This window comes from Telopea speciosissima, chromosome 7 (genome assembly GCF_018873765.1).
Source record: "Telopea speciosissima isolate NSW1024214 ecotype Mountain lineage chromosome 7, Tspe_v1, whole genome shotgun sequence".
NCBI lineage: Eukaryota > Viridiplantae > Streptophyta > Magnoliopsida > Proteales > Proteaceae > Telopea > Telopea speciosissima.
This window is the reverse complement of record NC_057922.1, coordinates 40,746,057-40,757,293: the sequence shown is the minus strand read 5'-3', so window position 1 is coordinate 40,757,293 and position 11,237 is coordinate 40,746,057. Positions and strand designations below refer to the sequence as shown.

At 40.5% G+C, this 11,237-nt stretch overlaps 1 protein-coding gene across 2 annotated transcripts; it reads left to right on the top strand.

The window, feature by feature from the left end:
* Positions 1 to 8,383: 8,383 nt before the first annotated feature.
* LOC122667000 (RING-H2 finger protein ATL2-like) lies at positions 8,384 to 9,605 on the top strand. Of its 2 annotated transcripts, XM_043863144.1 has the most exons (2): positions 8,384 to 9,501; positions 9,538 to 9,605. In XM_043863144.1, exons 1-2 carry the CDS (start codon positions 8,516 to 8,518, stop codon positions 9,545 to 9,547), a joined length of 996 nt encoding a protein of 331 aa, XP_043719079.1. In that variant the 5' UTR covers positions 8,384 to 8,515; the 3' UTR covers positions 9,548 to 9,605. The 2 variants fall into 2 exon arrangements, with proteins under 2 accessions (XP_043719079.1, XP_043719078.1); XM_043863143.1 differs by having other exon boundaries at positions 8,385 to 9,580.
* The last annotated feature ends 1,632 nt before the right edge of the window (positions 9,606 to 11,237 follow it).

Here is an 11,237-nt window from a genome sequence, read left to right as displayed (position 1 = left end):
TGTTAAGGAAAACACCTTATACACACCAAAGCCATGTTTTGATGATAACAAATAAAACCTCTCTTGGACGAACATTTGTGTAAGATGTTTAGGTGAGAGCATAGCACCAAGTAAGGGGGAGCATACACAAGAACAAACACAAGAGCGTATACAAATAATGCTCAAGGTGACTCCAAAGATATGGAAGTCAATGAGTTAAACTTTAAAGACTAAAGAGCCTATTGAAGACATATTGAAGACTTTGTAATCATGTATTTGTAAATATAAGTCACAATTGATGTAATGCACACACGCACGCATACATCCATTTAGAATGTCCTTAGGAGGTAATTTTGACCCCTTAGACACATGACCATTTGAGTTTGGAACCCCCCAAACCAACCCCTTAGTGGAATTGAAGTGTTTCCACTGAAATTGCCCAATTCGGCATAAATCTCAGGAAATGGCTCACAGTAGCCCCCCGGTGTACGCTGGATTATGATCTGACATACCAGATCCTTGTTGGCTTAGTTTTACCCTGATCCGGCATACCGGATAGGTAACCAGTTTACTGGATCAGTGTATTACTGATTTTATTTTACTGTTATTCCCCTGTTCAATATAGAAATTAGGTGATCCGGCATACCGGATTAGAATCCAGCATACCGGATTATATATGGCTTTTGGAATCTGATCTTAATTTAGATTCTTAATTAATTCAAGCCATCTAACCTATAAATACCCACTTGTTCAAAGCTCTAAACACCACTACTAATCATAATCAAGAGCCTCCAAAAACAAGTCACTCCCATGTGAGAATTCAAGCACTCATTCAAGGCATTCACTCTCACTTAGATTCCTTCATTCAACTTTCATTAAAGCTTCATAGTGTGAAAGGTAGCAAAGCTTTACTAAAGGTTTGAGGTAACTCTAAACCCCTTAGTAACGCTTTTACTTTATAAGTAGGTTGAGTTCTCTTACTCGGAATCAAGAGTAGGTTGAGTCCTCTTGCTCATTAAATCAATATTAATTGTTGTTGAGTCCTCTTGCTCATTATTTCAAGATTTGTACGAGTCCGCTTGCTCTTACTCAAGATTCGATTTAGTGAAATTCTCTCTAAGGTGAGAGGAGTAGATGTAGGCAAGTATTGGCTGAACCACTATAAATGTCTTGTGTCATTTTTTGGTTTATTGCTTGTTTATCGCTTATCTTTACATTGGTAATTTGTTTTAATTTTCGCATTAGTTTTTTTAATTTTTTCCAATCTTCACCTATTCACCCCCCCTCTAGGTGAATTCACAGAAGTTATGCCTATCACAAGAAAAGTGCATTGAGAAAGTACTTGCAAGATTCAACATGAAGAATGCAAAGCCCATGAATACACCATTAGCTAGCCATTTCAAATTGAGTGCTAAGTTGTCTCCAACTAGCAATGAAGAAAAAAAAGAAAATGGAGAAGATCCCCTACGCTTCAGTTGTAGAGAGGTTGATGTATGCTATTGTATGTACAAGACCCGACATAGTAGGTACTTAGCAAATCCAGGTAAGCAACATTGGGAAGCTATAAAATGGATTCTAAGATATCTAAAAGGCACATATAAAGTTTGCTTATGCATTGGAAATTCATCAATCATGGTGGAGGGCTATACAGATTCAGATATGGCAGGAGATATTGATAGAAGGAAGTCTACTTTGGATTATTTGTTTACTTTTGTAGGGGAAACCATCTCTTGGCAATCTAAATTACAAAAGTGTGTTGCTCTATCAACTACAGAAGCAGAATACATTGCTGCCACAGAAGCTTGTAAGGAAATGCTATGATTAAAGCGTTTTCTTATGGAGTTGGATGTGGAACAAAATGAGTATGTTATTAGGTGTGACAGTCAAAGTGCCATTGATTTGAGTAAGAATGCTACATTCCACTTTAGGACCAAGCACATTGAGGTCCGGTATCATTGGATTAGAGATGTCCTTGAAAGTGATTTGATGAAGATCAATAAAATTCATACTGATAGGAATCCATCCGATATGATGACCAAGACAGTGCCAAAGGAGAAGCATGAACTATGCAAGAATTTGGCAGGAATGGATTCCATGTGAGCCTGTAGTATGGGGAGTCCTCCTCATGGGACTGGAGGGGGAGTTTGTTGGGTGTTGGGCTATATTGGTCCAGTCCCATGTGGAGCTTTTGGGTGCTTGGACCAAGTTGGGTCAAAACTCATTGGAGAAGTCAAAAGGCCAAATGAGTTGGCATCCACTTTCTCATTCTTAGTGGGTTCTGAATTTGAAAGGTCACCTACATAAAGTGAGAAGTGGAAAAAAGGAAGAGAGAGAATGAGTGGACTTTTTCTAAGGGAGAAAAAATTATTTTTCACTTTTTTGTTGAGAAGAAGAAGAACATAAGTCTTTTGTTCTTGGAGCTTTTGGAGAAAAAGTGTAGAAATTTTATGGAGGTTTAGCTCTCACATTTGGGTCATTCTTGAGGCCATTTTTGCTACATCTCATGCTCTTGTTTAGCCAGGTAACCGAAGTTGCAGCTTGCTTGTTTGGTTGGGTTCTCCAAGCTTTGAGAGAAATTGTTGGTGGCTTTTAGAGGTAATTTGGTAGCATTTCTTTATAGTGTTCGGTAATCTTGTAATCTCTCCAAATGCTTGTTATTTCTTCTCTCAATATTATGGTTGATCTCAAGTTTGAGCATAAACTTGAGAGGTGAATCATTGTAATCCTTTATTTGATTTAGTAGATTATTCTCAGAGCTGCCTCGTGGTTTTTCCTTTCACATTGAAGGATTTTTCACGTTAACTCTTGTGTTCATTTTTTGTTTCGAGTTGCTTGTTTGGTTTCTACTTTCGTTTGTTTGCTTCTTTGATTCACATAGGTGGGAAGGTTATTCCGCATCTCTTCCCAACAGAGGGGGAATCCTTTCACCTATAACCATAACTGCACTTGGATGGGCGTAGGGAAAAATGAAGGGTATTTCAACCTCCAACATATGGGAGAGTGTAATGATGCTGGTGTTTTGTGGATATTTATTGTGGGCGAAGAAAAACTTTTGCCATAAATTTACGTTTTTCAAAAAAAAAAAATTTGAAGACATCGATTGAAAATATTATTGGGTCAATCGAGTTCCCTTTCACCCATGGTCTATTCTTCCTTCATCATGGGCATTGGTGCCATTGAATGCCTTTCGACCCAAACAATAAGGGTGAGTGTTTGTGATTGAATAAGACTTATTAAGAGTCCCATCATATGATCACATCATCACCAATTGTGAGGAGATTCTTCCTCCCACACTAGTGAAAGAAAATTTTCGCCCAATATTGTTTTGCACCGGTATTAACCATGATTTGATTGGGTGGAGCCTAATAGAAATATGTTAGAATCAATCCTCCTTTTCTAATAGCATCATTTCAAGAGTGGCTTATTATTCTAGCTTCATATTTAAGCACCTTAGAACTCAGGTAGAGGATATTATTTACAACAAAGAGTTCTTTTAGACTTGGAATCTAAAGGTTGAACTGCCTATTCAGATGCCCAACCAGTGTGCTCATGGGATTCCTCTCTTCTCTTATTTACAAGTTTTATGTTTAATGTGGATCTTTTCTCTTGGTTGTAAATATTAGATATGGTTGAGGATTTTGAGCAAGGTTTTCGTTCATGGTATCGATTGTCGCCGATATCAATATTGATAGTGATACAAATTGGCCGTTTCAGTCCGTATTGAGTCAATCTTAATACAAAAAAACCATTTTTTGATCGTATTAACTAGTATCAATTTTGGTCACTAACGACACTGATATGATACCGGATACCAATATCTAAGTCCATGATTGTTTTTCTTTTAATCAATTTATGGCATCTAACCCTTATGTTTTTTTTTTTGGTAAACAAGTCTTTATTAGAGAATAAGACACGCAAATCTCATGGCGGCAGTGAGAAACACAACTCACGCAACCATGGAATGGAAATGGGCCATTCAGTTGCGCATGTTAACGACAAAGCCCTCCTAGCCAAGGAGTCAGCCACGCCGTTAATCTCCCGTGGAATAGAAAAGAAACAACAAGATACAAAAGAAGAAGAGAGGTGAATAATATCATCCACCAGCGCACGAATGTGCAAGGGCGAAGTTCCACCACCATCCTTGGCATATGAAATCAGATTCATAGTGTTAGACTCGATCATAACATGAACATGCTCAAACCCAGCCATGATCATCTCCATCATCGCATACCGAACAACAATAGCCTCACCAACTAAAATATCTGAAAAGGAAGATGGGCTCGAGATAGCAAGCAAAGGCAGACCATTGTGATCTCTACAAATAAACCCAATGCCTGACTTGTTTGAATCTGCTGTAAAACTAGCATCACAATTGCACTTCACATAGTCCGTTGAAGGTGCAACCCATTGTAGAGGTCTATCAACCAAAGGTGGAGGATAAGAAACAACGTTAGATGGAATAGCATCAAACTCATGGAAGGCCTTAACCGCTACCGTAATAACTTTTGTAGGCTGCCATACCCTGCGTCCAAAAACCAAATCGTTCCTTGACAACCAAATGTGCCAACAAATGAAGCTACATAAAGTGACCAATGATCTGGACTCCTTCTTTCCCAACCTGGAGATTAATTTCCAAGATGCAATCCAATCTGAAAATCGTTGATTATCTGGCAATGAAGAGACAGAACCAAGTGAACTACCAAACCACACAGCCCTAGCATATGAGCAACCCAAGAGAATATGTGAAGTTGTTTCAAGTTCGCCACACCGAACACACAGCGGATCAGCATGAACATTATGCCGTGTTAGAGCATCACCAGTCGCAAGGCCAGAGGCACAAGTACGCCATAAAAAGCGTTGAATCTTGGGTATTGTTTTATAATTCCAGATAGATTTCTAAATAGCCATGGAAAAGAACTCCAATCACGTAATCTGGAAGATGTAGCCAAGACATTTGGCGAGCATATTCCTTATTAGATAGAAGATGGTAGGCACTGCGGACTGAGAAAACTCCATTCTTACTTCCCATCCACACCAACCGATCAAGCCGATAACAAAGTGACAGATTTATCTTCAATATCTCCCTGATATCAGCAGCATTAAAATAAATTGAAAGTAAATCACTGTGCCAAGTATGAGACACTTGAACAATAAGATCCAAAACCTTCCTTAACCAAGGGATGTTTGGATTAGATGAGGTGACTTTATAATCAGTGTAAGTAGGGATCCATGCATCGGACCAAATATCAACACTATCACCATTTTCAACACTCCAACATAAACCATCTTTCAAGACCCACTTTCCCTCCATAAGGCTCCTCCAACCCCAACTAGGGCACTACCCACATGATGCCTCCAAAAAATCAGCATTTGGGAAGTAAATAGCTTTTAAGAAATGAAACAGTAAGCTATTGGGATCCGACCACAATCGCCATGCCGCCTTAGATAGTAAAGCACTGTTATGAAAAGATGGATCACGAAATCCCAACCCACCATTCTCCTTTGACAAACATAGGCGCTCCCAAGAAATCCAATGCATCTTTGGCCGACCATTAGTCTCTCCCCAATACAAATTAGATGCCATTTGACGCAAGGATTTATGATGTGAGGCTGGTAATTTAAAATGCATACATGTATAATTGGACATAGAAAAAACCACTGATTTTAATAGCACCTCCTTACCAGCATGTGCTCGATGCTTTGACTTCCTGCCCTCCACTTTCTGATGCACCTTGTTGGAGATATCATGGAATAAGGTTGCCTTGAAAACACCAAAATCTATTGGAAGCCCCAAATACTTTTTAGGCCCAGAATCATATGGGACCTTCATAATCCTAGAAAACCATCTCTTTATTCTAGAATGTGTATTTGGTGAAAAGGTCATACAAGATTTCTTCAAATTAATCTCCTGACCAGAAGCTTTACAGTAAGTTGATAAGATAGCCCTCAAAGCATATAACTCATCCAACTTGCCCTCAGCAAATAAGAGACTATCATCAGCAAATACGAGACTATCATCAGCAAATAAAAGATGTGTAATCGGAGGAGCACGATTATGTACTCTTATACCTCTAATATTCCCTTCTGCTTCTGTCTTTAGTAACAAACAACTCAAGGCATGTGAATAAAGAATAAACAAGGCTGGTGATAAAGGATCTCCTTGCCGAATTCATCTCGAAGGAATAACCATACCCCTTGGTGCACCATTAACAAGAATCTGATATGAAACAGATGATAAGCAAGCCATAACCATTTTAACCCAATGGGGTGAAAAGCCCAACCATAGGAGCATATGTTCAATAAAAGGCCACTCCAGCCTGTCATATGCTTTCTTCATATCAAGTTTTAAAGCCACCAATTTCTTCATACCTTTCTTCATCTTGTTAATATAGTGGAAAAACTCATGGGCAATCAAAACATTATCTGAAATAATCCTCTTAGGAATGAAAACAGATTGATAAGGAGATACAATGTCATCTAGAATAGACTTCAACCTTGAGGCCATAATTTTTGTTACAACTTTACATACAACAGTACACAATGCAATCGGCCTAAATTGATCAGTAGTCTCAGGTTGTGAAACCTTTGGTACAAGACACACCAAAGTTTCACTCAACCTGAAAGACATAACACCAGTTTCAAAAAAGTCAGTCACAAAACAGTAGAGATCATCCTTAATGATATCCCAGTACTTCTGGAAAAAAGCTGGAGGGAAGCCATCAACACCCGATGACTTGAGAGGACTCATAGCAAACAAAGCATCACGCATCTCATCAAAAGAGGGAATTGCACAAAGCATACCATTTGAAACAGGAGATATGCATGGATCCACCGAGTCCAAGACAATATCAAGAGAGGACGGGTCAATACCTCCTGATTGAAAGGCTGAATTATAATGACCAAGAATCTCCTCATATAATTGTTGATCAGATTGAGTCCACTCCCCATTGGGCAATTTAAGATGTAAAACCCGATTGAAGCTCCTCCTTTGCAAATAACCCTTATGTTCGAGACCCTCAATAATTTGAAAGAGTTTAAAGAGAATAGGAGAAACAGTCTTTTTGCGACTCTACCCAAACCTGCAGTGACGGAAGTCTCGCGCTAGGCACGCCCCTTTTGTAATTTTAAAGAGGAGAAGGGAGGAGTCGCTTGACCTTGGGCTCTTAAAGTCAATGGATTGATTCTTGTTATCCCATGCGGCTGCTCCTGATGGCATTGGGAGAATTGAAACAAAGTGAGACGGACAAGGGAAACTTGGCCTTTTCCCTTAAATGTGAAATAGATTGTTTAGCTCGTGTCAATTTCAGTCTTTTTGGTAGTATTAACTCTCTCTGAATATTCCAACCGTTGAAGGAACCCAGTTCATGTCAATCTCACTGACCTGTTGACACGAATAAGCAATGAATAGAGTTATCAAGCATGGTTTTAGTGCAAGGTATCGGATCAGGTATTGATCATCTGCTCAAGCGATGTGATACCTAGGAGTGCGAGTTCGACCTTGACAACTGAGCTTGTCACGAGCTCGAACAAGGCCTAGGTTGAGATATATTGATCCTTCAGAGCAGGTCAAGGTCAGGAATTTTTTACTTTGAGTTAAGGTCGGACCAGGTGAGGGTTGAGGCTTCGGGTTGAGCCTGACCTGGTCCAATCCAACCCTTTCTTCTTTCTTCTTTCTTCTTTTTGGTTCTTCTTCTTCTTCTTCCCAGCTTGCCAACCCATGCTTCTCCTTTCCCCCTATGGTTAGGGCCAACTAGGGTTGGATTAGATCGAATCGGGCCTAGACCCAGCTAAGGGGACTCAGGATTGGGTTGGAATTTTATAAGGCCCGACCCAACCCGATCCTATTGCAGCCCTAATGATACCGATACGGTATCAGCATAGATCGGGCGTATCAAACAAATTTGCCCCTAATTCCTTAAAATAAACAGAATTTTTGACTGTCTTATCCTTTGTTTGTAGCATGTCATCGATATAATTAATATCAATAACTAGCAAAACCATTACATATCGCACGATACAACACCGATACCTCAAACCATATTATCAAATAATACTAGTCATTATACATTTATACTCCTCGTGTTCAATTTAAACGCAAGAGCTTCAAGACAGAAGTTTTTCGCCGATATAAGTAATTACCTTACACTTCCGTGCAAATAGCAACAAACCTGACGTTGCTATCCCCTTCATTGTCTTCTCTGCAAATTGCAATTTTATCTAATTTAAAGGTGCTTTGGTCAATTGACGAAACTACAGTCACAGGGCACTAAAGTCCCAAGCCGCGTAATTTAAATAGAATTTTTGAAAGAAAAAAAAAATTAGTAAGGGTTCATCATTCATCAACGTCACGAAGGTTCCTCTACTCCTCTTTCAGACCTTCCTCTTCTTTTCTCGCAATAAAACCCTTCTCCACTTTCGTCTCGTTACTCATATTAGATATAATCCCCCTCACCTCTTTCTCCTCCGTGTGACTCTCTCTCTCTCTCTCTCTCTCTCTCTCTTTCTCTGCTCTGAGACTTATCTGTTAAGAGAAGAAATGAGTTTCACAAAGAGCAACGGAAGCATCGGCGACCCAGGAAGCATCAATTACAGCTCGAACAATGGCTACGCCCTGAGCGGGAAGATAATGTTGAGCGCAATCATAATACTGTTCACAGTAGTAATCCTTTTCATCTGTCTCCACATCTACGCACGATGGTACCTCCTCCGAGCCCGTAGGCGCCTTCGCGCACGGCGCAACAGACGCCGCACTACCCACATCGTATTTTCCTACGAGTCTTCCGCCGGCCCTGCCAACACCGCCTTCGTACCCTCTCAAGGCCTTGAAGAATCTGTCCTCAAATCCCTCCCAACATTTGTCTATTCCTCTGCCACCCACAATGGTGGAGTGCTGGAATGCGCCGTTTGCTTGTCGGAATTCGAAGAAGATGAAAAGGGTCGTCTCCTCCCTAAATGTAATCACAGTTTTCACATCGATTGTATCGACATGTGGTTCCAATCCCACTCCACCTGCCCACTCTGCAGAACCCTTGTTTGTTCTGAGATTCCGGCGCGGGCTGAAACTCCGGTTGAGGTTTCTGTTAGAGTGGATGAGCCAGAATCCGGGCCGAGTTATGGTTTCTGTCCGTCATGCAGTCATGATAGAGATGATATAAGTAGCTCTTCCTCCACTTCATCCTCTTCTTCCTCTCAGCCGTCGTCGTCTTCTCCTTCTCCAGCGGATTCTTCGTCGTTGAAAACTCGGAGGAAGACATTAGAGGCGGTTACTATCTCGATTGAGGTACCAAGAAGGAGCGAGAGTTTGAGAGGGTTGGTGGAGGAGGAAGAGCTCTATTTGGGTTCGGCTGGAGGTCAGGGGTTGAAATCGCCCGGAGGGCAACAGAGTTTGAAGTCACCTGGAGGCCGAATTCTATCGTTGAAGAGGATATTGAGCAGAGAAAGGAAGGGTACTCTCTCTCCTAATTCTCCGGCGACGGGTATGAGTTACAGCGCTGGTACAGAGATCGATCTTGAGAGTGGAGAAGAGCAACACGTTCAAGCTCAACCCAAGAGGTAATTGAGAATTTGATGATAAACTGAGAAACGACCACCAGGAGGAACTGACGCCGGCAACGCAATCGGAAGTCGCCGGCGTGGCGACTCCCGAAAGAGTCTTGTGAGTGAAATAGTGGGACACGTGGCGAAAGAGGACGAGTTTTCTTTGTGTAACATAAATGATGCACAGCCCCCCTGGGGTTTTTCCTATTCCTTCGTTACTGTCAGCCATTGATGGCTTACTGCAAATTTTAAATTTAATATTCAGATTAACAGCAGAATACCTTTGTTTTTTTGTTCCTCATAGTTCATATTCGTGTGTAAAATTGAAAAATTGTGGGATTAAAGTTAAGGGTAAAGCTGTTTGTAACCGAAGTGGTTACAACATAAGTCTTAACCGGTCATTTATGTCCTTTACATATATGCTTTAGGTGGATGGCATATGGTGTTACTTTTGTAATCTAGTAATGGAGTTTCTAGACTCAAGTGAAGAAGTCAAGAACTAGAATTGAAATTTATCTACTTTATTATATCCTAAGGATAATCAAGTAATATCGCAAGGGTAGCTCGTACTTCCTTTAGGTTCTGAGGTTTCCATGGCAGTTCTGTTCCTTACAAACCCCTTTTTTGGGATTTCTCCTCAATGCCACTAAAGAAACCCTCCATTATTCCTTTCAACCCATTGACCCAAGTACCCAACAGCTCAAAGTAGAAAACTGATCACCCACTCGGAGGAGGCTTGGCGTTGTAGCAGCGAGATTGCTGCTCCTTCGAATGTAGTTGAGGAGTACAAAGACAACAGGGGAGATGAAACAGGTGATTGTGGAGGGACTTAGGGGTCTGGGGAGAGAGACCAGTATTTATTTATTTTGAAGTTTGAGATTGGGTGGTGGTTGCTGATTGACAGGTTCTTGATGTTGTTGCTGCTGCTGCTGATAAGCTTCATTGTGGTCCTTCTTGTTCATTATCAACCTCCGAGGCCGCTGCCTAACAGTAGAGACTCTGTTGAAGCGCTGGATCACGATTGACAATGGCGTTCAAACTATGATCTCTTTCGGTCTCTTCGGACAATCTAGCCTTCTTTAAACCTGATTCTCTCGATCTTTCTATGGATCTACGAGAAATCTCCGTTTCCATCTCCAAAAATACTAGAATAACTAAGAACAAAGAAAATTTCCAAAATCCCTAAAAGCAAAGATATAAATATGTAATAAAAGAGAGAAGAGAACTGAAACTAATTGAAAAAAAGCAGATTGAAACCTTTAACCTTCAATCGATCTGTAATGGAATTCAGGAATTCGAAACCCTAGAATCTCCAATTACAGCAGTTTTATATGGAGTATTAATAAAGAATGGTTATTGATAAAGGATTGGCGACTCGGAAGGGCGGTTCAGCTACGTAATTTGGAGAGCAGTGGAGGGTTATTTGATACGAAGCGATTGCAGAGAGAGAGAGAGTGGACGAAGCTTGTTGGCTCCATCTTTGAATCTGGCTGAGGAAGGAAGGTGTGTAAAGGTAGAGAGCATCTACCACAACCGGAGATTTTGCTCCACTGCAATAGCGGGGCTATTTGCGATTTTCCCTAACTACCCTTGATCATTAAGTAATTTCAAGAGAGATGAGGGTCTTGTAAATTTACTTCCTTAGACCCTCTAAATAATTGACATATTTTCTTTTAAAGGAAAAAAATATTTATTACAAGTTCTGTTTGTGACCTTCTTAG